Source organism: Panthera onca, chromosome B2 (assembly GCF_046562875.1).
Source record: "Panthera onca isolate mPanOnc1 chromosome B2, mPanOnc1 haplotype 2, whole genome shotgun sequence".
NCBI classification, from domain to species: domain Eukaryota; kingdom Metazoa; phylum Chordata; class Mammalia; order Carnivora; family Felidae; genus Panthera; species Panthera onca.
The window spans coordinates 29,747,677-29,775,114 of NC_138343.1; the positions used below are offsets into that span (position 1 = coordinate 29,747,677).

At 47.2% G+C, this 27,438-nt stretch overlaps 2 protein-coding genes, 1 long non-coding RNA gene and 1 pseudogene across 12 annotated transcripts in view; 1 reads left to right on the forward strand and 3 right to left on the reverse strand.

The window, feature by feature from the left end:
* Positions 1 to 27,438, reverse strand: part of LOC132666874 (class I histocompatibility antigen, Gogo-B*0101 alpha chain-like) — a 426,482-nt gene that overhangs the window by 68,003 nt on the left and 331,041 nt on the right. For 2 of the 7 annotated variants that reach the window (XM_078446712.1, XM_060615057.2), the window contains exons 1-6: positions 2,636 to 2,750; positions 2,085 to 2,354; positions 1,604 to 1,879; positions 716 to 991; positions 491 to 598; positions 23 to 55 (exon numbers count right to left, since the gene is read on the reverse strand). The exons of the other annotated variants lie outside the window; for them this stretch is intronic. In XM_078446712.1, the coding sequence (XP_078302838.1) occupies positions 23 to 55; positions 491 to 598; positions 716 to 991; positions 1,604 to 1,879; positions 2,085 to 2,354; positions 2,636 to 2,708 (1,036 nt within the window). In that variant the 5' untranslated portion in view covers positions 2,709 to 2,750. Of the gene's footprint in view, positions 1 to 22; positions 56 to 490; positions 599 to 715; positions 992 to 1,603; positions 1,880 to 2,084; positions 2,355 to 2,635; positions 2,751 to 27,438 lie in introns of those variants that run through there. 7 annotated transcript variants of the gene reach the window in all.
* The window catches only part of LOC132666876 (patr class I histocompatibility antigen, A-2 alpha chain-like), a 538,163-nt gene that overhangs the window by 700 nt on the left and 510,025 nt on the right, over positions 1 to 27,438 (reverse strand). The gene's annotated exons all lie outside the window — the stretch shown is intronic.
* LOC132677782 (class I histocompatibility antigen, Gogo-B*0103 alpha chain-like) overlaps positions 1 to 27,438 on the reverse strand; it is a 253,922-nt pseudogene that overhangs the window by 700 nt on the left and 225,784 nt on the right. The window lies entirely within an intron of this gene.
* Positions 2,750 to 7,176, forward strand: LOC132666886 (uncharacterized). 3 transcript variants are annotated; one of them, XR_009604886.2, is made up of 5 exons: positions 2,750 to 3,067; positions 4,567 to 4,613; positions 4,783 to 4,892; positions 5,010 to 5,135; positions 5,279 to 7,170. It is a non-coding gene; the product is annotated as an uncharacterized LOC132666886 (long non-coding RNA). The 3 variants fall into 3 exon arrangements; XR_009604885.3 differs by lacking the exon at positions 2,750 to 3,067 and having other exon boundaries at positions 4,057 to 4,613; positions 5,279 to 5,424; positions 5,759 to 7,176; XR_009604884.3 differs by lacking the exon at positions 2,750 to 3,067 and having other exon boundaries at positions 4,057 to 4,613; positions 5,279 to 7,176.

The following is a 27,438-nucleotide window of genomic DNA, read 5'->3' on the forward strand; positions in this document are numbered from 1 at the left end:
GGATCACCCCCTCCATACTTACGTGCAGCATGAGAGTAGCTCGGTCCTTTTTCTGCTGTGGGAAGAAAATATCATGTTACAAACCTAGGACAGCTGGGCCATGGGATCCTAGAGCAACCTCTTAGTCCTGGTCCACAATGAAGTTTCCAGAATTCTGACTGAAGACCCAGGACAGGCTCAGGAAACATGAAAAAAGAGGTGTGGGGGAGCACAGGACCGCCTGACTTTCTGGAGGTCTGTCCTGAGCAGGGACCTTCCTCTCTGTCCTGTCACTGCTGGGAATCAGGTCCCCGTCACCAGAATTACCAAGTGAAAATCTGTTCTTCATTTTCACATGTGCTTTGCTACAGAGTGAATGTTAGTAATGGCTCCAGAGTGGGCAGGTCCATGTGTGTGGATGGAACCTCCCAGGAACCAGGCAGGACAATGTGCTACCTAGGAAACCCCCCAGCGGGACAAGAGAACTCAGATCCCCCCACTCTGTTCCTACCTGAGAACTTCTTCCTCCAGATCACAGCTCCAACCACCACAGTGACCACAAGGACAGCCACACCAGCCATGATGCCCAGGATGGGGATGGAGGGCTGAGAGGATGGCTCTGGAAAAGGAAGGAAGGTGAGGGGCTCAGACCTCTGGCTTCAGTCTTGACTTTGTGAAATTCTCCAGAAGGGCCCTGCTTTCCCTGACACGGGGCTCTACCCCAAACCCTCCTTACCCCATCTCAAGGTGATGGGCTCGGGCAGCCCCTCGTGCTGCACATGGCACGTGTATCTCTGCTCCTCTCCAGAAGGCACCACCACAGCCGCCCACTTCTGGAAGGTTCCATCTCCTGCAGGCCTGGTCTCCACAAGCTCTGTGTCCTGGGTGTGGTCCTCCCCATCACGCTGCCAGGTCAGGGTGATCTCCGCAGGGTAGAAGCCCAGAGCCCAGCACCTCAGGGCCACCTCACGGTCAGAGATGGGGTGGCGGGTCACCCGTGTTTTGGGAGATTCTGAGGAAGAAGAATCAGAGAATCCACACTGTGGTTTAGCTTTATGGGCCACTGAAACTGCATCCACGTGACCATCCTGAGGTGGATAGGACCACTGGTCTGGATGGAAGAAGCACAAAACCCAGACAGCAGTCTAGCCTTTGGGATCTCCTGATCCTTGTTATGTTCTGGAATCTGGGAGAGAAGCCCGGGTAGGAAGCTGCAGGTCTAAGGGAGGAACACACTTTGGTCCTGACTGTGGTGGAGGGTGAATGACTCAGCAAACGCAGACTCAGATCTCCAAACATGTTCTCAGATGGAGAACAAGGCCTTGAGAGGGAAGGTCATGGTTCATAAGGTGGCTGCCAGGGTCAAAGGGAACTGCTGATGGGTTATTTCAGGGATGGGCTCAACCTGAGTCCCTGCTGGGGAGAGTGGATTCCTGTCTGTCCTTGAGAGAAAAGCTCCCTCTAGGTGAGTCACTCTCTAGCAGGAATATGAACAAGGAGGCAGATGTCCCTCTTCCCACCCGGGGAGGAGAGCTGTTCTGAAACGGAGTCCAAAATTTTCCCTTCCTTGTGGGAAGCCAGCCCCGGTGAAGGGGAGATCGGGGAGGCCCCGCGGCCCCTGTACCTGCACGAAGCAGCGTCTCCTTCCCCATCTCCAGGTACCTGCGGAGCCCCGCCAAGCACGTGTCCTCCAGGTACTTCCTATAGCGCGCCGCCTCACCGGCCACCTCCCACTTGCGGCGTGTGATCTGCGCCGCGGTGTCCGCCGCGGTCCAGGAGCCCAGGTCCTCGTTCAGGGCGATGTAATCCGCGCCGTCGTAGGCCAACTGACTGTACCCGCGGAGGAGGCGTCCGTCAGGCCCGATGTCACAGCCATGCATTCTCTGGATGCTGTGTGACCCTGTCCCCGCCCCGCCCCCAGAGCAGCAGTGATTAAGGTGAAAGCGAAAGCTAAACCCCCTAAAAGCTCCCGCGGGCTCTTCCCCGGTCGGGGGACTTGGGAGTCTCGCGGCTTCGAGGCTGCGCTCAGACACCGAGACTCGGGGCGACCCCGGCCCGTCCGTGGGGATGGGGTCGTGCCCTGGACCCGGGCCCGCGTCGCTCACCGGACTCGCTCTGGTTGTAGTAGCGGAGGGCGGTCTGCAGGTTCGGTCGGGCAATCTCTGCGTGCACCTTGGCGATCCGCGTCTCCCGGTCCCAATACTCTGGCCCCACCTGCTCCATCCATGGCGCCCGCGGCTCCATCCTCGGATTTGGGGTGTCGGTGTCGAACCGCACGAACTGCGTGTCGTCCACGTAGCCCACGGCGATGAAGCGGGGTTCCCCGAGGCCGGGCCGGGACATCGCGGTGTGGAAATACCTCAAGGAGTGGGAGCCTGCGGGCGCGGAGGGGCTGAGACCCCGCCCGATCCTCCTCCCCGCGAGGGGCCCGGGTCCCAGGGGGAGTCGGCCGGGAGGGCAGGGGGAGGAGGACCAGAGTAGGGGAGAGCAGGACGGAGTCCGGGAGGGACGGGGGAGGGGAGCCCGGGGGGAGGCCCGGGTGGAGGTCTGGGTCCGGGCGGTGGACAGTCGGCTTCCCCGGGAGTTCCGCTTCCCCGCCGGGCGGTTTCTTCGCTCCTGCCCCTCAGAGTCCCTTTCCTCCCGAACCCGTACTCACCTGCCCAGGTCTGGGTCACGGCCAGGGCCCCCGACAGCAGCAGGAGGAGCGTTCGGGGCATAACAACCCGCATCCTCGGGGTCTGGGGAGAATGTGAGTCGCAGCTGGAACCGGAGGCGAGCGCAGAGACTACACCCCGGAACCGCGGTGCACTGGATTGGCTTCTTGGTAAACCCATCGCCAATGGGAGTACAAACCGAGGCCGCATCATCAGTATCCAGGCAAAAAGACCTGACACACGTTGTGGCAGGGAGGTGAAACCAGGGCAGATGGGAACTCCCCAACACTGGGCTTCCCAGAACGCGACACCGCCTTGGGGCCTGAGACCCTGAGAGGCAGGCCCAGGGACCTGGGGCTTTGCCCCTAGCCCTCACCTACTGCACAGAGGGCTCCTTGTCACGCTGTCTCCCTGAGTCGTGGCCCAGGAGCTGTGTGAGTCACTGATTCTCCAATAGTTTGTTCTCAGGATATCTACACAGTCTTACAAATTAGCGAGGATCCCAGGGATAAGTTTGTGTCTGTGGGCTATACCTATCAATATTTACCATAGTAGGAATAAAACAGGTTTAAATATTTTTAAATTCATTTGCAATCATATGAAAACTGAAATATGGTTTTTATTAAAAATAACAATTTTCCCAAATAAAAGGGGCAGTGAGAACACTGGTTTTGTTTCATTTTCCACTTTGCAAGTCTCTTTCTTGTCTGTCTCGTTAGTAGACCACTAGATGTTAAGATTTGCTTCTGCATCTGTTGTGTTGTTTTGGTTGAAGTATATGAAAAAAATTTACATCCTTGACCATAGGAGAATAGTATGTATCATAACCTTTTCAGATAATTATGGATGTTCATCTTTGATATTATATTAAAACTACACAAGTTGTACCTCCTCTGAGGTTATTTGCAAACTGGATCTTGAAACAGCATCATTGACTGTCTCCTGTGTTACATTCAATCCATAGGCCCATCTACATATGGAATGGATGCTGTACTAATGCATGATTGTTGCATTAGTGGCTCATGTCCCACAGGAGAATAATATGGCCCAGTGGTGGCATCAGCCAGCTTCTAACCACACTGAGGCCCAGCTGTCATTGTCAGATCAGTTCCTGATGTGCGGGCTGCTGTTTCTTCTGTCTTCAATTCCATATTTTAAAATAGCTATATTTTAAAAATAATTGGTGTTTTTGGGAGCCTGGGTGGCTCAGTTGGTTAAGTGTCTGACTCTTGATCTCATGGTTTATGAGATGGAGCCCTGTGTCAGGCTCTGCATTGACAGGGTGGAGTCTGCTTGGGATTCTCTCTGTCTCTGCCTCTCCCCTGCTCATACTCACTCTATCCTTCTCTGTCTCATTATAAATAAATAAACTTAAAAAAATTTTAATATATATTTTTTAAGGTTTATTTATTTTTGAGACAGAGAGAGACAGAGCATGAACGGAGGAGGGTCAGAGAGAGAGGGAGACACAGAATCCGAAACAGGCTCCAGGCTCTGAGCTGTCAGCACAGAGCCCGATGTGGGGCTCGAACTCACGGACTGCGAGATCATGACCTGAGCTGAAGTCGGACGCTTAACTGACTGAGCCACCCAGGTGCCCCAATAAATAAATAAACTTTTAAAACCATCTGGAAGGACTTTTAAATTCTTAAATATCCCAATATACATTGGCCCTGTTAGGGTTCTTAAGTGTTTATTTCTTCTTGTATCACTCCCTGAGGAGAAGCATTCTCTCAGCTTATCGATTGTGTAACTTATTCACACTAAACCTAGATTTAGGGTAGGTCTTAGGTTTAATGTTTTATAAGGAGGAATATTGGTCATGGTCATTCCAGACCCTACTTCCAATATTTATCCTTTTGTCATGGAGTACCTCATTCATGTCTCCTAACATGTCTGCCAAATTTGGTTACTGTTCTCTGTATCTCCTCAGAGGCCCATCTACTCAGGAAAATCAGAACCAGAGGAGAGAAAAGAAAGGTAAGTTATACTGAGAGCAAAAAAGAAGGAATCATGTAGTGAGGAATAAGAGGGAATTAGTGGGATTCGTGTAGAGGGTGTATTTCCTGATCTCCCACTCTGGCACATTGTCTCTCTCTTCTACACACACACACCCGTGGGCCCACATCCCCCTACTCTCCACACACAGGCAGAGATTTTTGTGAAGTCTGTGCAGTGTTACATGGCCCCGGCCCAGCTCCTGGTGGAGCAGAACTTCCCAGCCATTGCCATCCACTGTGGGACATCCTGGGAAGAGAGGTGAGTCAGAGATGGAAAGATGTTTTGTGTCCTTGGGATGACATGAGACCCCCGAGAGAAAGGACTGTGAACATTTTTCTAATTTTCATTCTGACAAAGATTTCTTGGTGTCCATAGTTTAAAGACCTTTCATGATGAATTCTTGTGGCCACCAACCTATTTGGTCGAGGTATGGACATTGAGCAGGTAAACACTGCCATCAACTGCCACCTGCCTGAGGAATCCCACACCTACCTGGATCAGGTAAGCTGCACACCCACACAGGCATCCCAGTGTCCCCTCCCACCCCCTGATTTCCTATGTCTTCGTACATTACATCCTCGTCCCTCCTTTTGGGTGTCTTCCTACTTTGGGGTCTTCCAGTGCTACCCTCTGTCTCCTTCCAGGAGGCCTGAGCAGGCCAGTTCGCCCAAGGGCTTGGCCATCACATTCGTGTCAAGTGAAAACAATGCCAAGATCCTCAGTGAGGTACAGGGTCACATTGAGGTCAGTCGTAGTGAGCTGCCTGATGAGATGGACATTTCCTCCTCCCGTGAGTATTGATCTCATGAAACTGGTTCCTCCAAGTCTTCAGAGTCTCCTCATTCCTCAGTGACTTTGTCTTGAAACAAAGTGCAGGCAGTGGTGCCTGATGCCTAATGGGTGCCTGACAAGTTTATGCCCTGATCTTGATGCCATGTTGGGATGTTTTGTTTATTTCTATGTGGGATCTCTTTCCTCTCTCGTCCAATTTTCTTTTTTGCACCTCAGTCTTTCCCCTGACCCCACACCCCACATGAACATCTGCATGTATAGGGGTCTGTGTTTCTGCCGGTCTAACTTAGCCTTTCCATGCCTTATTGTAACTGTGCATCTGTTCTCTGCAGTTGCAGCCATGGGAGAGGACGCACCCATTCGAAGAGCCTGATGGAGGTCTCACACCCACGAACCATGCGATCATGCATGACCTGAGCTGAAATCAAGAGTCGGATGCCCACCCGACTGACCCACCCAGGCACTCCTAGAGTTTATTCTTCCTAATTAATTTCTTTTTAAAGATATTTTAAATTTGAATATAGTTGACACACAAGATTACATTAGTTTTGGGTGTACAACCCAGTGACTCAGCTTCTGTATACATTTTCTTTTTTTGAGAGAGAGGCAGCCAGAGCAGGGAAGAGAGGTAGAGGGAGAGAGAGAGAGACAGAGAGAGAGAGAGAGAGAGAGAGAGAGAGAGAATCTCAAGCCGGTTCAGTCCCGTGGGGCTTGATTCCATGACCTGGGATCATGACTGGAGAAACTACAGAGCCACCCAGGGGCCCTTCACTTTCTGTCTACACCATGCTGTGCTCACCAGAGTGTAGCTGCCATCTGTCACCACACAATGATGTTATAGTCTCACTGACGATATTCCCTGTGCTGTGCCTTTTATTCCTATGATCTGTTCCCTTCCATAACTGGAGCCTGTGTCTCCCACTCCCCTCACCCACTGTGCCCATCCTCCCAACCCCTTCCCTCTGGCAGTCATCAGTTTGTTCTCTGTATTTATAGGTCTGATTCTGCTGTTTGTTTCTTTACTCATTTGTTTTGTTTTTTTTTAGATTACACATATGAGTGAAATCATATGGTACTTGTCTATCTCAGTCTGATTCATTTCACTTAGCAGACATACTGCCCTGTTTGTCCATCCATGTTGTCACAAGTGGCAGTACATATTTATATGTATGTGTACATACCACACATCTTCCTTATCCATTTGTCTATGGGTGGACACAGGTTCTATCAGTATGGCTTCTGGAAAAAAAAAAAAAACCTCACACTCTTAACATCATCTGGGATGAGGGCGCCCCCTGGTGTCTGGGTCCCTGTCCAGGTGCTGGAGCTGAAGGAGACCCTAGGGAGGGCTTGGCTGAGGAGGAGAAAGGCAGCTGGGTCTTCTCTCCTTAGTCCTGTGGCCTCACGTGGGGTGGAAGGTAAGGGGACACCCCCTCCCTCACCCCACTGCTCTGCTCTCAGGTGGATTCTAACTGAGAAGCCTGAGTGGGGTCTGGACTGTAAGTGAGGTGGAGATGTCTGAGCAGAAGCCTGGGCGTCAGTGGGAAGAGGAAGAAGCTTCTGAGCAGCCCTGGACTCCACAGGGGTCAGGCTCAGGGGTGAGGCAGGATTGCAGGAGAAGAGAGCTCAGGAGCCGGTGCCATTGCTGAGGTTTCTGTGTCCCTGTGCACCTCCTCCTCCAGCCCCTTGATGGAAATAACAGGGAAAATGTCTCAGACCTTCCTTTGCTTGTGTACTCTCTGTCTTTCAAATAAATAAACTAAAAAAAAAAAAAAAGAATTGGTGTTTTCATTTTCTTTGAGTACATACTCAAGAGTGCAATTACTGGATTATATGACAAGTCACTATGTTGTAAACCTGAAAGGAATGGAAGAGTGTGTGTAAGCTGCACTCAAATAATAAGAAAAGAAAAAAGAAAAAGATAATTATAAATATTAGAGAACAATTTGGAAAGGAAGACACAAAATGTCACACACTATATTGATAATAAGTAAATACAAACAAAAATGAGAATGTGGAGTAAAAAACGGGAATAAACCTTGGTATCTTCAACTTGGCAAAGATGAAAGTAGGTTAGTTATGAGAGTGTCCAGCAGAGGGTGGGGAAAATATACCATCATAAAGAGCAATGGGAGTGAATACTAGTTTAAATTTTCTAAAGAGTTCTTCTGAAATGTGTCTCCACAATTTAAATATGCTTATACTATGACATGGACATTCTCTTTGAGGGCTTTATCCTTTTTTAAAAAAATGTTTATTTATTCTGAGAAAAGGTGAGAGAGAGTGGATGCAGAAGTAGGGAGAGGGGCAGAGAAAGAGGAGAAAGAGAATCCCAAGCAGCCCCACACCAGGCTGGACCTCAGGAATCCAGAGATCACGACCTGAGCTGAAATCAAGAGTCTGATGTTTAACAGAGTGAGCTACCCAGGTGCCCCTCCTTTAGGAGTTTATCATAAGGAGATAATCATATATGTTGTCAAAAGTATATTTTCCTGGGAGTGCCTGGATGGCTCAGTTGGTTAAGTGTCCAGTCCTAGCTCAGGTCATGATCTCACGGTTGGTGAGTTCGAGCCCCGCATGGGCTCTGTGCTGAGAGTCAGAGCCTGAAGCATACATTGGATTCTGTATCTCCCTCTCTCTGTCTCTCTCTATCCTGCTCCTGCTCGTTCTCTATCTCTTTGTCTCTCTCACTCTCTCCCTCCCTCTAAAAACTAAATAAACATTAAAAAATTTTTCAAAATATATTTCAGGGATGTTTCTTGAATTGTGGTTTATAAAAACAGAGAAAGGAACTTATCTAAGTCTTATAGTCAATATGATAATGGGAAGTATAAATAGTAGAATATCACCATGTGATGTACACAGAAGATAAAAGATAATCATCAAAGCAAACCCATGGGGCATCCCAGAGGGGACGCCTTTGCACAGAGAGGGAAAGGGAGACTTAGAGAGGATAAGGAGGTACTGGAACCAGAATTCAACCCACAAAGTTTGCAGAGGCCTTGATGACTGTCTTTCCTTGGTTCCCTGTCCATTAGGAGGTGGGTATGACTGTTTACTCCATGCAAATGGATGGTTGCAATGTTCCAGAATGTTCTGCGATGGGAGGCTGGTAGGCTTAGAGTCTAGGAGGACGTTACAAGGCAGTGTGATTTACCTGCTCAAATCAAACTAAAGCCCAACATCCTGTGTACATCATACATCTCGAGGCTTCCAGTGGCTCAATGTCACCTGACTCCAGATGTAAGATGAAGAACAAGCGTGAGCCCCTAGTGACACAACACTGGCACTGTCCTGTGGGAGGTGGGCATTAGCAGAAATGACAGAGACAAACGTAAGTCACTCCTGAGATGAATGCTGCATGGAGAAAGTTCAGGATGTCTTGAGGAGAGATCACAGGAGATCTAGAGACCTAACAGGTCCCTTACTACTATAATCAATCATGTCTACAGAATGTAAGAGGCATATGGCATACGGAACAGAATCTGAACCACACACACTGGTGAACAACCCTAGAACAATAAAGAGCTCTTGGGAGTTAAAACGATGACTCTAGAAATGAATAATTTAGTCGGTAAAGTGGATGATTACAGTTGTACTTCCCTGAAGTAGTACAGTCGGAAGGTAAAGGCAAGAGGAGAGAAGACCTGTTTGGTTCTTAAAATTTGTTTCCAAAAATTTAAGAATATTTCTCAGAGTTGACAGGGAGCAACGCATATGTTGAAAGTCCTACCCAAGTTCTTAACTAGAGTGGATGACAAGAGACCCACACGAAGACACATCACAATGAAATGTCAGGAGGAGGGTAGAGGAGCAGACACCTTGGAAACTACAGACACAACAACACAGAACTGGCAGCTGGGAGACATGACCCACGGTCCCCAAATCCTGAGGACAACTGTGTCCAGGACAGAGTCTCTATCCCATCACCGTGGGAATCAGGGTGAGGGTAGCCCAAAAGCACATCAGATGTTTAGAGTGTCAGTGTCTACTTTCCACATTCCCTCCATGGGATACCACTAGGCAAAGGGGAAAATGACAGAGAAAACCAAAAGAAGGGAGCACGTGGGTTCCAGGCAACAGGGGGCCAGAAGGAAAGAGTCAGAGGGCACCCAGGCTGAGCTGAGGGGGTCCGGCTGTTGGCCCTGCCCCAGGTGTGCAGGCATCCCGTCCACATGGGAAAGGACTGAGGGTTGTTGGACAGGCGTCTGCACAGACATGAGGTGGAACAGTGGATGGGTTTGAATAGATTCATGAAGATTTACCCAGGAGGAGCTTGGGAAGGATTTAAATGAGAACAACAGACACTAAGCAAATGAAGGATAAGATATGTATTTATTTTGGGAAAATAATAAGTTGAATCAGGAAAGGTAAAGTAATCATAGTCTACTAAATGCTCAGTTGTGGGTAGCACTTTACGGTCATACAAATGCAAACAGTGCACATTGAGCTAATCAAAGTTATAAAATAATTATACGGGGCATATGGGAGAGTGTGAAAGAGCAAATTCAGTAAAGATGATGCATAAACCTGAAAACCAGAGAATGGGTGCAAGAAGCAGGCTATTTAGAGGCACAGAAGCAATAATCAGAGAATCAGCTGAAAGAACTAGTGCGGGTGATCTCTGAGATTCAGGAAAGGGGGACATAGAAGATTGGGGATCTGACTTGACCTCAAGCACTGCAGAAGTATTAGACTTTTTAAAACTCTGTGTCTATACATTTGCTAAAGACAACATGGTGGGTGACAAATGGAGTCAGGAAAGTTCTGCACGGAGGCCATAGAGGTGGGGCAGGAGTTGTGAGAGTCATGGAAACAAGTGTTGGATTTTTATGGGAGGATTTTGTTTTGATTTCTTTAGTTGTGTTTCATGTTTTTGCATAGGAGTCAGGACAGCATGTTTGTATGGGGAACGGCTGAGCCAGCAGAGAGGGGGAAATGGATGATGCAGGTGCCCAAATGGAGGCGCAGCCTGAAACAGGAGGGGCACCTCCACCATCACTTAGTAGGTGAGGACACAGGTGCCGATGTGGGGGAGGGGAGGGAGGACTGTGCAGTTCTCATTTGAGTCCTTCTTTCAGAGTGAGAAACAAAGGAGCTCATCGTCTCAGGAAGGGGGGCAGGGAGGGGTGCAGGAGACTGAAGAGGGGGGAGGAAGTGCAAAGCAGCCCTTTCAGGAAGGGGACAGTGAGCTGACTGGGGAAATGGCATCTGGAGAGAGCAGGGCTAGGGTCCCTGAGCTCTGTGCTCATCACCTTAGAGAGAGAGAGTTCCAGCACCAGGAGCATCTATAATAGACTAGGAGACAACACAACAAAATAGCTCAGGTGTGAGAATTACCATCCTTTTTACTTTGTCATCATTAGCCTTTCTCATTTTATAATTTTTCTACAGGGAATATACATTACATCATATATATTGTACACCATACATACACATCCTAATCAGTTTATACATGTTTCTTTACACTTTAAAGAGGAAGGAGATGGTAGGAAAGTCAGCACCTCAGGCCACAGAGCTGGAAAGGCCGAGCCTGCCTGTCCGTGCCCTGGGTAGGGGACTCACAGAGACTTTGCTCCATTTCTCAGAACCCTGTTGTATAGGGGGTTATGGGAGGTAGGGTGGGGGCAAGCAGGGTCTTTTTCTTCCTTTAGGGGTGTTCTCCTTTATTCTTTTATTACTATCTTGTCAGTTTTAATGCTTACTAGATGATAGTTTTTATATGTTACATGGCATTTTAAGCTATTCTCATAGGAGGACCTGTCCATACAATCAAGCCCACCTGCTTCAGAAATGGAAATTCAAAGGCGAAATACTTCAGTGAAAAGATGATTGGTCCTAAAGTAGAAGATCAGAACCTGAGTCTTAATTAATGGTCTGAGGATAATCTGCCAAGTGTTAAGGATTTAAACTAGTTTATTTTTTGAAAACATCACTCCAGCACATATGAGAGAATCCAGTAGATAATCACAATCACAAACATCCAAAAATAAAGAAGTCACATGGTAACCCCTCTTCCGCCATCACCCAAGTTCTCTACCCAAAATCCATCACAGTGAGCCATTTCTCCTTTCTCCTGTCCCCCAAAACACATCTGTGTATATGTGTCCACTGTTAGATCAGTGAAAAAGCTCAGGCCGGAGACTGGGAGAAGATATTTGCAAATCACATATCTGATAAAGGACTTGTTTTAGAATACCCATAAAACTCTTAAAAAGCAACAATAAGAAAAAAGTCATTAAAAAAATGAGCAAAAGCCTGAGCAGACAGCTCACCAAGAAGATATACTCATGGTGAATAAGCACTTGGGAAGGTGCTCATAGCAGGTGTCATTAGGGAAATGCAAAGGGAACAACAGTAATCTGCCCTCACACTCCCCTCAGAATGGTGGGAATCCAAACACTGATAATATTGAGTGCTGACCAGGACTTGGAGGACAGAAGGCCTCAATCAGTTGAAAGAGCAGACCTAGGCCGGCTGACTCCATTTTGTTCTGTGTCGTCCATCTTGTTCTGTGTCTCCATCTTGTTCTGTGTCCTCCATCTTGAGTGACTATGTCCCGGACATGGCCCCCTTTCTGGAAAACCGCAGAAAGAAATTCCCGCTCAAACCTCAGACCACGCCTCTGCCCCTTGAGTAACTTCCCGTTCAAACCACACCCAGCAACCTGCACAACAGGACTCTGACCCTTCCCCAGCCAATCGGCTAAGGCCACGACCATTACCCCACCAACTGCCCCTAGATCCTTATAAAACCTTTGTGCTTTTGAAACTCACTCTCTCTCTCTGATATCTCACCTCTGTGTTGGTGCAGGTAGGGGATTGAGCTCGAGCTAGCTCAAATAAAGGCTCTTTGCTTTTGCATCGGACTCGGCTCCCTGGTGGTCTTTGGGGATCACGAATTCTGGGTATAACACAGTAATGGCAGGAATACAAAATAGCACAGTCACTGTGGGAGTCAGCAGTTTCTTATAAAACCATACATAGACTAGACTAAGCATGCAAGGTACTAATCCCTCTCTCAGGTGGTTACCCAACTCATTAGAAAACTCATGTCTGCACAACAACTTTCATGCACATTTGCATAGTGGGACAGCCCTTAACTGTGGGCTGTACATCCTGACTTCCTTCCAAAGACTACTTTATGGAAAGGGACAAGCATAAAAAGGAACTTCACAGGGAGAATCTGGGTAAGACGACCTTAGCCAGTGGGTGAAGGGTAACTTCATCAGTGATGACCAAGTGATCACTGTATGCTCTTGATATGTTGGGTTGAGAATGACCTGTCCAGTTGTGGTCTTCCCGACCCCATAGCCTCAGGCAGCCTAATTCACAATGAGAGATAGTCTATAATGTACCAGGAAGTTCTCCTCAAACATCAAAAAAAAAAAAAAAAAAAAAGGAAAGTCTGAGAAATGGTGACATCCAGAGGAGCCTGAAGGAAACATGATTGGGACTTAACTCAGTATGGAAACTTGGGTGGGATCTTGGAAGAGAAAACAAACCAATAAAACAAATCCTGTGTGGAGTTCAGTAGTAGGAATCATGAGTATTGCGTCATCATCTGTGGTAAATGCATGAGGTTGAGGGTGGTGTTCACAGAGCAACCGAGTGTGGGGCAAACAGGGACTCTGCGCTAACTTTGTAATTCTCTGTAAATCTCAAACTATTCTAAAATAAAACAGTTTCTTTTTTACAGTAGCCCTCAGACAAGTACTAGGTCCAGGAGGAAAAACTGTCTACTTTTCAGTTTTCCAGGGGTTGTTCAAGGGCCTGGAGAGAGGGGTTGTGGGGAGGACAGAGGGAAACTACAGACACAGGACAGGGCTCAAGGATCTCCTCTCCTCTGCTCCCTGCCCCACCCCTGCACCTGCTGCCAGGGCTGCCAATAAGGCACCTTCATCCCCCCTTTCCCTCCCTGCTCAGCCTCAGGTCAGCCCAGTCCTCTCTCCTGGCGGTGCAGAACCGGAGAGTGGCAGTGGCCCCGTGTGGCCACAGGAATGATGACAGAAAACCTGAGTGCCCTTTGGGCTTCTCCCCAGGGGCCTAATGGGACCTTGACCCTGGAGTCCCTGTCACTTGTTTCTGCTGCTGCTTCCAGGGCTACAGGATCCTCCTCCAGGGAACCAAGTATGGATTGTCCATTCCTAAGATGTGGTCGAAGAAGGGGAGAAGGAGGAGGCGGAGCTCTGCTGAGTAATGACCTGAATCTGGGGAGGCTCCTGGAGAAGTGACCAGAGGTAGGAAATAGTGACATTAGGGGATGGAGGCCAACAAGAGTGCAGGAGGAGGAACCAGGACCAGAGGTCAGCGGAAGGGTCATCGTAGAGGACCCTTGGGGGAGGAGGAGTTCTGTCTTGAAGAGGCACGGGGGCATCCGGGTGGGGCCCTGGTGGATGTCTCTGTTTTGCACCTGATGGTCATTACACAGGAGTTAGCTCTGTAATTGGTCAGGAAACTGTACTTAAGTTTAGGCATTTTTCCATACTTACAGTATGAATAGTTCAAACATCCCGGAATGAAGGGGAAAGAAGAGAGAGGGAAGGTGGTTAAGGGGCTCCCTTTCTTCCAGAGCAAGACCCCCTTTTTCTGGGGAGGCAAGGAGAGTCAAGGAACTGAGAGGAGGGGCAGCAAGGTCTGTGTACCCTGAAGGGACCAGGTTCTAATTCTGGAGTTTCCAGATCCCACTCCCTGGGCTAAGATTTCACAGCCACCTGCCATTCACACCTGTGTCACAGCCCCTGTCACCTGGAGACATTTTCTATTTGTGAAGATGGGGAACCACTGCTCCAGGAGGACAAGCCCCAGGGCCTCCGACAGGGAGGTGTGCAGCAGCTGGAGCTTGGAGACAGGACGTGTGATGGAGGCTGGACGCTGCAGAGGCTACAAGGAGATGAGCCAAGAGTTAGGCCCAGGCTTCTCCCTAACATTTTCCCCCAGGACCCAAATGTGTCCCATCCCCGCTCCTCAGGCCTGCAGGACCCAGGCGTCTCAACACCATGCCCAAGATAGACATGGGGAGGAAGCTCCTGTGTGTGTGGGGGGGGGGCAGGGGGGTCAGACCCCACAGTTGGAACCTGGAGGGTGGCCCCCTACCCCCCAGGACCCTGGTGTGCTGCCTCTTCTACCCCTTGGTGCACCCTCAAAACAGGGACCTGCTGTCTGGGTCCCTCAGGCCTGGTTTCTCTCCCTGCAATCTCTGAAGTCACAACCTCTGTTTCTGTTGCATCTATAGACCTCACATTGTTATTTCTGTACATTGTCACTCAGGTACAGAGAATTCTAACATCCCTGTGATTGCTTCTCTAAGCCATGACAACCCAGGGAGGTTGACGTGTGTTCTAATTTCCAATTATTTGTGGATTTCCCAGAGATCCTCATGTTACAGATTTCTAATTTAATGTCACTGCAGTTACAGAGTGTACTCTATAATTTCCCTGCCTTCACATTTATTTAAGGTCAGTCTGTGATCTATTTTGGCTCATGGAATGGTTGAAGTCCTCTAATCCTTACCTGTTCTATTAACGAGAGAAGAGTATTGATCTCTAAATATAATAGTTAATTTCTCCATTTCTTTACATTTCTTCCACTTTATGTCACCTGTTTAAGAGCTCTGTACTGAGGGTCTTCTCCATTCATTACTTTGTCTTGCTGTGATGCTGACCTCTTATTCTTATAGAACATCCTTATCTGTGTCTAGCAATGCTCCCTCCCTGTGTGACAGCCTATTTTGCTTCAGATTAATGCAACAGTTCAGACTTCTTATGCTTTTTATTCCCATGGGATATTCATTCCTTTGCCCTTTAAGTTTTAACTTATTTTTGGTTTTGTAGTTCAAGTGTTTCTATTCTACATAGTGTATAGTCCATCTTGATATTTATGCAGTCTGATAATGTCAACTTTTTGAGTAGAATTTTAGTTGGTTTATATTTAATATGATTCCTGACATGGTGGGATTTGGGTCTATCATTTTGCTCTTTGTTTCTGAAGTATCTCATGTCTTTTCCATTCTTGTACCTTCTTTTCTACCTTCCTTTGTTTCAAGCAAATAGTTTTTGTTTATGATTTGATTCTTCTAGTGGCTCTTTAGCTATACTTATTTCCATTAATTTTAATTGAAGTTGTAGGAATTGAAATCTGCATCTTTAACTTTTCACAATCTACTTAAGGTAACATTGAAGTCCATCCAGTAAATACAGGAATAGAGTTTCATTTGGCCCCCTCTGTGCTAGTATTGTTACATGTGTCACCAGCATACATTGTAAGCAAGATAATATTATGTACTACTTAGGGTTTGGAACAGTCATATGTCTTTTAAATAAGTTAAAAAGAAAATGTACATATACAGAATAACACCATTTCTGCTGTTAATTACTCCATTCTGTTTATGAGTTAACATCTAGTGTCATTTCTTTTTGGCCTGCAGGACTTCCTTTAAAAGTAGTTCGTGGTGGGGAGCTCTCAATGAATTCTCCTAGCTTATATTTCTGTAAAATTTACTCCTCATTTATACTTAACCTATTTCATATTTATCTTCACTTTGCCATTTTGTCCCTACTTTTGGTTTTGTTTCTTAAGGTTTTCATATGAGATAAAATTCTCTAGATGTGAACGCACAGTTAGAGGGATGTCAACAATGGTTTAGACTCATGGAACTGGTAAGATGAGGAGGATAGTAAACAGGTCCCTTATCCTAAAGTTTTCTGTTGCCCCTTGGCATCTTGTCATCTCCCCCTGGACCCTACCTTGGGCAACCACTGGTCTCCTTTCTGTCTGTCATTGTGACATTTCTCATTCTATTAGGTTTATCACCAGGGAGGCTCTCTTTATCTCCTGCCATGCCTTCTCTTTTCAGATCTCTTTTATTCCTGATATTAATATACTAGCCTCTTCATGTCACAGTTTGCATGGCACAGCTGTTCCAGCAGCTTATATTCCACCTGTGTCTTCACAGTGAGCATGCATGTCTTGTACACAGCACCCAGTCAGCTTGTGTATTAGCCTCTCTGCACACTGGTGACCTATCTTTCCCAGACATGTGGCTGTATCTGCAGTGGTGTCACGTCGTCAGCCTGCTTCTCCCCAGTAGAATTGTAGGATTCTAGAGGCGTCTTTTCCATTTCTATGTCTCTGCCTCTTTTCTTAAAAATTTCCAGCATTCCTGCTGATCTCTTTCTCCTAAAATCTCACCTCAAAGTGAGATGGGACCAGAGTCACAGTGATGCGAAGGCGAGACGTGGGCTGGAGGATCGACGTGTGGCTACTGGCAGGTAGCTTCAGTGTCCGCGGGCTTTTAGGGGGAAGCCTCATCTCCTCACTCATGAGTCTCTCTGCAAATGAGGATCTTTCTCACAGGGAACCTGGCTTCTTCCAAAATCAGAATCCAAGAGAGAGAAAGAAAGAGAAGAGAGAGAAAACCATGGTAACTTTGAGACCCAATCTCTGAAGTCACACACCATCACGTCCCCCTTATTCTATCCATGAGAAGTGAGTCACTGAGTCCAGTTTGCACACAAGAGGAGGAGAATTAGTTCTACCTCTTCATGGGGGGAGTATCAGTGAATCTATGAACATTTTAAAACCACCACGTCCTGTGTGGAAGGTGTTGCTAACCTCTGTTGCTTTGAAGATTTGTCTTCTTTTTGTCTCTTCTCATGTGGACATGGATGAGCCTTGGTGTGGTTTTCTTTGGCTTCTCTTGTCTGGTGGGTTACAAGCTTCTTGGATCTATATTCTCAAGGATTTTGCACTAAATCAGAGGAATTGTCAAACATGATTTCTCCAAATCTTTTTCTGCTCTTTTTTCTCCTCATTTTTGAACTGTGATCATCTATTTGTCTTTTTTATATTCTCCTGTGGATTTCTGAGGTTTTGTTTCTCTCCAGTCTTTTCTCTGTGTTTTTGGATTAGGTAATTTCTATTGATGTATATTTGACCTCATTGATGCTTTATTCTGCCTTCCCAGGTCTTCTGTGGAGTTTACCCGTTGAACTTTCATTACATTTTTTTTCTTTTCACTTGTTGAATTTCTATTTGGTCTTCTGTGTACATTTGTATTTCATTGTTCAAATGTCCTTTCTGTTCACTCTGTAAGAACAATATTTTATTAAATTCCTTTAACACATTTATTCCATTCTTTGAACACATTTCCTGAAGCTGCATGGGAGCCTTCGGTGCTGATTCTAGTATCTGGGCACACGGGGAATATATTTATGTTGACTTTCTCATAGTCACACATTTCCATTTCTTTGCATGTCTGGGAATATGTCCTTTAAAAGTGGACTATGAGTTTTAAGTTTTAGCAAATGGGCAATCTATTCTATTATGATTTTGAAGATTTTTTTTCCTGCAAGGGTTTCAATTGCATGGACTCCACTATGACCTGAACCTTGCAGTGTTGATCAAGATCAAGCGTTGCAAGGTCTACTGACTGAGCCAGCCAGGTGTCCCCAGTATGATTTTTCTTGCTGCTACCTGAGCCTTGTGCTGATTGGAGAATTCATAAGCCAATGGCGCAGATGCACAGATTGGATCAGGACAGTTGTGTCTTTAAAGCTAGATCTCCCTCTGGTCCTTCTGCATTATCAGCAGTGTCTCCTGAATGTCCCCCAGCCGTGCAGAGTGTGGTGCTCATCTGGGGATTTTGACCCAGATTCGATTCAGATTTCAGATCTCAACCCTTTACTGCTCCCTCACTTTCAAATTTCCCCTTTAAGTGTCCAGTTCCTTGGCACTGTGACTGCTGTCATCTGTGCCATGAGCCACTGGGTTACAGTCATGCTGGGGGAGGGGAGCACCCAGAGGGGAGAAGTCTCTGAGCTTGCATTTCTTGCCTATCATAGTGATGGTTATTTAAGATTAAAGTTCTCATGTTTCTGCCTGCCTTCATTTAATTATCAGTGACTTCAAATGTTTATTTTTAATGTTTTTCTTCAGTTTTGATAATTGTCTTCTGGGGAGGAACTAACTCCACCCCCTCCTCCTGTCATTACCAGAGAAGTCTCGCCTGAGAGAGGATTTGGGGTAAAAAGGTCCCAGCCGATCATCTGATCTTGTGAGAACAAGGTGAATTCAGGCACCTGTGGTTCTGTATTCAGGCTTCTCCAGCTGAAATACGGGGAGGCCCGGGATCTGGGCACAAGCTGACTGCATATAACCCACAGTGACATAGAAGGACGCCCCTGGGCCACCTCTCTTCCACTGCTTCTATAGTATTTGCAAAAAAACGCTCTGTACATGAGAATTTTCTTACATTATCTGCACTGAGTCACCAAAAGGCAGCAAAGTTTGAATGGAGGCCTTGGAAGTGGTTGAGTTAAATCTGAAACAAGCTCCGCCTTGTCCTCCATTGTCCTCAGAAGCTGCAATGACCATGACTCTTCCCATCTAATGACTGTTTGTAGCCTTCATCAGGGAGATGCCCGTATTCTTCCCTGTGCTCTGGGCATTTGCGCTGGAGGCTTCTCTCCAGTTCTGAGGAACACCAGCCCTCGGAGATGTAAGTGCATTGGCATCATCAGATCCTCCTGAGTAACAATTGTTATCTCCCCAAAGAACAACGGAGGATTTCTCATCTCACATGGGTTCTTCTCACATCAGAAAGGTATAAAAGTGTACCAAATCCTCCTTGGGAAGTGGACATGGCACAATTTTTTGAGGGCCAAGCTTGTACTCGGAAGCCTCAGCAAACTACACCAATCATTGTTTGGCAGAAGATGTGCTCATTAGCGGCTCTACCCAAACCTCTGGGCTCTGAGGGACTTGACTGCAGATCTGCCACCTGCTAGTGAAGCATGCTTCACTGATGGGACAGCTCGGCGTTCCCGTGTGGCAAATGCAAAAAAGCACTGTGGCCACCCACCAATGATGGGAAGCTGCTACCAGCACCCAGCAATGGAGACTCGGTGCAGTTAAGGTGACATGATTGCCCAAAGGTCACACAGGTGACATTAACTGAAACACTGACTGAAGCACATAGATTCATGGGCTTTCATGAATAGAAATGGCCATTTGGTTTTTGAACACTGGATTTTGAAGGGCACATCACATGGTGAAACTCCTTACAAAGAAGGGGAAGGAATCTAAACTAACACTGAATCTTTATGTTCCACATTTCATGCCCAGGACAGTGGATTTCAGGAACAGCACCAGATTTACAGGATCAGGATCTGCATTTTTAACAAGATCTTCACAGAATTTGCTTATGTGCTGGAACGTCAGAAGCACGGCTCCAGGACCATGTTCCTCAAGGTGTGATCTCCAAGCACCTGGGGCACCACTCAAAGAGCAAATTCTCAAGCTCTGCTCCAGAGGTGGTGCATCTGGATCTCTGTGGGTAGATGCACCCAGGAAGGTGCATTGTCAACAAGCACCTAGGTTCTCGTGCACTCGAAGCTTCAGGACTGCGCTGTAGATGGTGGGAAGTCTGGGCAGGGCTGGGCTGTGGGCTGTGGATGGGACAATGATGTGCTTGCAGCTGGAACACACCTGCCAAGTCTTCTCCCAGCAGCCAGTGTGGCAGAGACGTCTGATACGTGGAGAACACAGATGTCATGCTGCCCTTGAGAGTCACCTGATGTGATGGCAGGGAGTCTGTCACATTTGTCTCCCATGGATGCCCAGTATGGGTGCAACGTGGCTCTGGTAATGAACACACTTCTGTGCAGGTGTCATGAGAGGCCATGGGGAAGCATGTCTAGTTCAGGGATACAGGGTCAGCTGATCCTTGGTCCACTGAAAATAAAGAATGGGAGTATTTTCCCTGTCAAGAATCCTGACAAGTAAAAATGGTGACCTCTTGGGGAGACTGGGTGGCTTAGTCCATTGAATTTCCGACTCTTTATTTTGGCTCAGGTCATAATCCATGACCCACAGTTCATGGGTTCTAGCCCCACCTTGGGCTCTGCACCAGATTTCTGGGATTCTCTCTCTCCCTCTCTCTCTGCCCCTCCCTTTCTCTCATGTGTGGGAATATGCTCTCCCTCTCTCTCCCAAAATAAATAAATACATAAAACTAAAAAAAAAAATAGTGACCTGGTTATCTTTTAAGGATGTCACCTGCTCTTTCTAGTTATTCCAGGACACTTCTTCCATCCAGGGATTTTCATCCAGGGTTAGCTTGGTTTCTGGAATGGTGAGTGCCCAGAACCATCACCTGGTGATCCCCACAGCCCAGTACCCTCCTTCTGGTGGAGAAATCCTCCCTCGTCTTCTCACCAACTCTCAAGCCACCTTAGAATTCAAGGCCCTCAGATGACTGTGCCACCATCCATTGGGGGATCCCAAGGAAGTAGCCCTCCTGAACCAACACACAGGGACTGGTGTTGACTCTGGGGATGAGCAGATGGCCCCAGCAGAGGGCCTTTCAGAGCCCCATGTTCCTTCTCAGAGACAAGGAGATTGTGGTGAGCAGTGTTCGTGGTCCAGAACCACTTCTACTGCTAGAGGAAGAGACAGAAGGTCAGAGTTCCACTGGATGGAAATCAGAGGCCCAGACCCTACCCTTGGCTGGACTTGGAGCAGAGCACTTCAGCAATGTGTTCCTCAGTGTCCTTGTCCACAAGGTGGGGGAGGTCATTGTTACTAATGAGTACTGTAAGAGTGGCTTGTTTTTTCAACATCTGACCATTCACAAAGACCACATTTCAGGCTCAGGACAATTGTGGGAGGCAAAGACAGAAAGTGTCACTTCTCCTTCATGGGAGAGAAGCTGAGTCTCGGAAAGGTGAAGTGGTTTGTGTCCTGTTGCTTGGCCACCTCAGATGGAAGAGCAGCTATACTATGACCAGTGCAAGGTGACCTGACTTTCTCAGTTTCCTGAATTACCTACAAGAGGGAAGGGGACTTTTGTAGGTATTCCTATCTTTGAACCTTTTAATGAGTCTCCAGCTCTTCTCCTGGACCTTCAGCCCCAGTCCTTCCTTGTGGCACAATGGAAAGTGAGCTGGACCAGGAGTCAGCAGGCCTGGGTTTGCATCCACAATTTGCCACTTAATCTGAATGGCCTTTAAAATTGTTACCCTCATACTTACAGTAAGAATGGTTTGTAAGATCTTTACTTGCTCTTAATCCTACATTGTCTGGTGGTCTTGACTTTCTGTAGCTTTACCTGCCTGATTTAGTGTGAATTTCTCAGGCTGACAGAGCAGAAAGGCATCAGGTGTCCTGGGCCACCATCCCTCAGTGGGGGGAGTCACCATTAACAATGTCTAGTCTTGTGGCTGCAATAAAAAAGACTTGTGCCCACAGTCTCCCCCAAGAGTGGCCATGGAGCAGCTGTGTTTGGGATCAGGCTTGGCCCCTGTGTGGGACACTGCTTAGCATCAGGCCATGGAGTCAGGGAAGCAGCCACTTTGACTCTTTTTCCCTCTGGTTAGCTTGGTGTGGGCTGCACTGTCTTATAGCCATTCTGTGGTGAAACCCCCTCCCCACTTCTCCCTCAGTCCTGTGTCCATTCCCGCTGTGCTCTCTTATTTACCATCGCCCTGAGCACAGCATGCAATTCTGGTCACCAGGAATTACACCCTGGACTCCCTGTGGCTATGGTGCCCCTGCTTGGTCCCTTCTGAAGAGTCATGTGGAGATGACTCTCAGCCCTCATCCTGTGCCTCATCTGTATAACTTCTGTCACACGACAATGCCAGTGGACATGGGCCCTCAGGGAGGGAAAGCACAGCATGGGCCCATCCCCTTCCTGGAAGTCCACTCTCCCCAGGCCTGGTGCTGCGGTGCCTGCTCTGATTCTGGGAGACCCATGTGTCCCCTGGGCCCCCAACTGGAAGGGCTGGACAGGCAGCAGGATGGGCTGGGAAAGCAGACCCCATAAGCAAAGGGCAGCTGTAGCCGGGATGGGTTCTGGCTAAACAGCCTACAGGCTGTGTAATCTGAACATGTGAATTATTATGCATGAATATCTGCTTCCTAATCAGTAGTTGTGTGTTCCAGAATCTGCCTTGAGTGCATCATCGTTAGGGGGATGTGCAATCATTCCTGGAAGGACCCAGGTCCCAGAGACTCCCAGAATAATGTCATCACTCTCACCTGGCCACATGGAAGAGTACTATAGCTGTCCTTCCTTGTCCCTGGTGTGGCTGTCAGGGTCACATGTGCCCTGGAAGCATATGATCCTGCTTCTGACGTAAGGTTGAAGGTCAATAGTAGCCTAACGCTACATCCCAATGTCGACATCACTCACCTTCCTTATCTCTTCATGTAGGCCTTCAATCATCTCATGTCATCACAAGAAGTATGAGTGCAGTATACTCAGAGTAGTTGAGAGAGAGAGGCAGTGCATAACTTTGATTACAAGACATTGTTATATGTGTTTTCTTTATTATTAGTGATTGTAATTTATTACTGTGCCTAGTTAGTGAGTTAAACTTGATTGTGGGTGTGAACATATAGGAAACCTCATAGTACATTTAGGGTCAGGTACTATCCGCCATGTCAGGCAGGCCCTGGGGGTCTAGGAATGTATTTCTTGCAAAGAAGGGGGACTACTGTAGTTCAATACTGCTGTGATCTCCCCCAAACCTCTACATATTCTCCTTTCTTGGGACACCTGAGTGGCTCATTTGGTTGAGCCTCTTGATTTCGGCTCAGGTCAGGATCCCAGATTGGTGGGATTGAGCCCTGTGTTGGGCTCTATGCTGAGCGTGGAGCCTGCTTGAGATTCTTTCTTTTTCCCTCTGCCTCTCCTTCTTTCTTTCCCTCTCAAATAAATAAATAAATAAATAAATATTCTCCTTTCGGTTCATCTTTGACCTTGGTCACATTATTAGACTTAGAAATGTCCCTGGATCTATTTGTTCCCAGGTGTTTCTTTGTTAGTCTGTCAGGTTGGAGTCCTCATATTATGGTTGGAAAACCACAAAGTGGGGAGGAGAGGAAGGTGCTGAAGAGCTGGCCATCTCTCTTACACAGAGTGGGAAAGAAAGGCACCTTCCTCATTCATAATAAGAGGTGTAAACTCCCTCTCTTTGGTGCCACCATGGGCTTCACCTTGGCCTGTCCTGGATGCATCTTCCCAGTGCTGTGATGGATCCCAGATCCCAAGGGCTGCTCCAAGTCAGCTGACAAAGGCTCTGGAAGAAGAAATGAAAGACGAGTTGTTCACCATGGAGTCAAGTTCATTCAAAAGAGGAAGAAGGGACACAAAATCTTGTTTTGAGCTGGTCCTGCCATGAGGTGAACTCATTCAGGGCACATCTTCCTCAGAAGCTCAGGAACTTGACGGATGTGTGTTGTTTGTTGGGTCACTTTTAAAAGCTGTGGAGTGAGCTGTACCAAAGAACAAGGCCTTTCAAATAAAGGGACATTGGGTTTGATCCTGATTCTGTGTCCAAGTTATGCAACATGAAGAGGTTATAAAAATTCTCTAGGCTCAGTTTTATCATGAGTAAAAGAAGGAATCATAACTGATGTGAGTAGAAAAGGTGCTCTTTTAGTTTCTCTATAATTTTTCCACATTAGAATTTTTTTAATGTTTATTCATGTTTGAAAGACAGAGAGAGACAGAGCACAAGCAGGGGTGGGGCAGAGAGAGAGGGGGACACAGAATCCGAAGCAAGCTCCAGGCCTTGAGCTGTCAGCACAGAGCCCGATGTGGGGCTCGAAACCCATGAACCGCAAGATCATGACCTGAGCCAAAGTCAGACACTCAACTGACTAAGCCACACAGGAGCCCCTTATTTTCCCACATTTTAATGACCATAAATAACATATCCATGAGTTCGATTTCCAGTGTAGAATATGCTCTTTTCTTTTTCCTGTATGGTGATGACCCATAAACTCGTCTTCATTATAAACTCTGCACTCTTACAAGGTAGAAGGGACAACAAGAGTCTACATCAAATTCCCTTCTGAACTCTGAAATGTTCCAGACTCTACAGCATGTCCATCTTCCTTGTGATTTCAGGAAGTCCGTTTTCAAGGGCTGGGGACCCAACTATGGGGGATGGAAGCTGCACCCATTTCCTCCTGGAGGGAAGGAAAGGACTATGGTCCCATGACCCCAGATATCTCTCTGAGAGTGAGAGGTTCCTCCAGCCTGAGAGACCAGCACTATTGTCATCTGTGAGGGGCCTCGGATAAATGGCCTCTCTCCTCACTAACAACTAGAGAGAGCAGAATAAGGTAGCCAGAGATACAGTGATCCTTTGTGGCCTGAGAACATGGAAGCTGACAGGCACAGGTTAGTGTGAGAGCCACATGGCTTCTTCACAGGGAAACCTGGATCAGTCACACCCTCACTCCATGGTGGCAGTGTGGGTCCAGGACAGCCTTTTCTGGACAGGCTGTTTCACCCCTTCCAGTAGAGAGGGGGGAGTCCAGTCAGGCTGTGGGGTGGGCTCACTGCTCCCCTGCATTCCTATAGTTTTCACTAAGACAACCAACCCCCACTTCACAATCTTGAGTTACATTTTGCTATTTTCAGCCAAAAAATAGTTGATGAGTATATGAAAGTTAAAAGTTTTTAGAAAGAACATAGTCCTTTTATTTGTCCAAATAGTATAACCCATTCTAATAAAAGCCAGTACTCAGGCCATTGATTCAAAATTCCATCCTAGAATTTTTCTCTTGCAGACCAGACAGGATCTCCATCTTTCTTTGTTGGCAAGATGAGACGTGTGGATCCAGAAAGCATTACAAATACAGCTTGTACATGTGATTGCTCTGAAAAATGATCCAATACAGAGAAAAGAGGAAATAAGAGATGGGGAGGTTTCAACTGTATTTCAACCTTTGTTCTAGTCACACTTGACGTTCAGTAGCATCCTTGCAAGTTTTAGTTTGTTCACTGAGACACTGAACCCTCATTTTGACAGCCTGAGTTCCTCTCTGCGTCTTTCAGCCGAAATATAGGTAGCGAACACATGAAGATTGTGCTTCTCAGGCAATAACGTGGGGTTTTCCTTTGTGCAAATAGTACAGCCCACCTCCAGTAACAGCCCTGTTCATGTAGACCTGGTTTGCTTTACAACTTTGTGTCCAATGAGGCTTCTTCACACTCAGAAACCTCAAGGGATTTGGGCGGGTGTGTGAAATCTTCAAGCAACACTGAAGATTTCATATTCGACAAGAAGACAAATTGTAATGCTTTTTGGTGCCAGAGAATTCTAGAAGAGAAGTAGTACGCATTCACAAGTGATCTTCACCTGCTCTGTCTTCCTCATGCTCCATCTTTCCTCACAAATAGTTGTAAATTTCCCATCTTTTTTATCAATATGTATATAATCTCAACTCCTGTGATTATAAAAAATTTGTTCTCTCCTTTCAGGGACACACATTTGAGGCTTGCCCTCCCATCTCCTTTTGACTGCTTCTCAAATAAACCCTTTCCTTGCTGTATCCTGATGTCTCAATGATTGGCTTTCAGGAAGATGCTGGGTAGGGGACAAAACTTGCTGTGCTGGATTCCCACTCCTGAGCTTTAGTGTTAGAAGGCTGACACCATACTGGCAAGTGTCCAGTTGGGCCTGATGTCCCTTCTGAAATGGCTTTGTTCAGGATGGACAGCTCATGGCTCCTTGGTGGCTCTGAGAGTGACACAGCACATGGTGATGTGGGCCTGGAGAAACTGTGGCCACAGAAGATGCTCCTAGGGTCCTTCCAGTTCACCAGGTAGACACTACAGGTCACCTCTTCCAGAAGGTTCCATGTAGCTGGACTGGTCACCATCACTGCTGCCCAAGGTGTGCTCAATAATTCTCACCTGAGGCTGACCTGTGATGGGAGGATGATGAGGTGAGGAGTGTGAAAAGGAGTAGAGATGGCACAGGGATGGTTTAGGAGGGACAGGGCTGACATGTGCCACTAGTGTGGCTCCCACATATCTTGACAGGTCCCCGCATATCCTCTCCTCCTCTCCATCTCTTCCCTACACTGCACCCGAGTAGCCTTCCTCCACATGGACTTTCACCCTCACTGTGTTTCCCATGCCAGGGAGGGAGGGCTCCAGGGCCTGGCCTCTATCCTCAGCCTCCCCTCCCTCCACCTTGTTTCCCTCCAGCCATGAAAGCAAACAGTACTCGAGCATCAGCCAATGCCAGACACTCTTCCAAGCACTTCACAGGTGTCACCTCATCCCTAGAGCATCAGCCATAGTACAGGGAGGAAGTTGATGTGCCCCTGGGTGAGGAACTTGTTCGGGTCCCAAGCTAAGTGGTCAGTAGAGGACATCCTGGGATCCAGGTGGGCCGGGTCCAGGCTCACACTCTTCAGCTCCAGGCTGCAGATGCCAGCAGCTTCCCTGTACTTGGTCAGACCTGAGAGCCTGCCACACCGGCCACCAGCCAGGACTTCTCCCCAGCTGCTCCCCTAGTAAACCATTCATCCAGTGTCAGCTCCTATTCATCCTGGGGGCTCAGGCTGATGTCACCTGCTCAGGGAGGATGTCCTGAGCTGCTCCCAGGATGGTGTCCCTGCTCCATAATCCAAATGCCTGTCTCTTCATGCTGAATATTTAATATATAAACACACAAGCCTGTTTTACTTGCTCACTGCTGTATCCCCAGTGCCCAGCAGAGATCAGACCCCAAATATATATCATCAGAGTTAATCAATTAATTAGCTTCATCATAAAGAACTTAAGGAGAACTTCACACTTCCGGTAATGGTGGTCTGGAGTAATTGCATTAAGCTTCCTACTGAAAACAGCCTGTTTTAGTTTGTTTTTATCTTGATGCAATATACCTTGTCTGTGACATGAGTTCAAATATTAGAAGGGTATTATGTGAAGACTTATATTAGTCTCTTTGACTATAGGGGTCAAAAATTGGTAATTTCTTTTCTTAAGAGTTCTTTCTAATGTTTAATTTTTTATGTTGAGGGAGAAAGTGAGAGAGAATCCCAAGCAGGTTTCTTGCTGTCAGCACAGAGCCCAACACAAGGCTCGATCTCTCGAACCATGAGATAATGACCTGAACTGATATCCAGAGTCAGACAATTAATTGAATGAGCCACCCAGGCACCCCAGAAATCAGTCATTTCTAAATCATTTTATTTTTTTTATG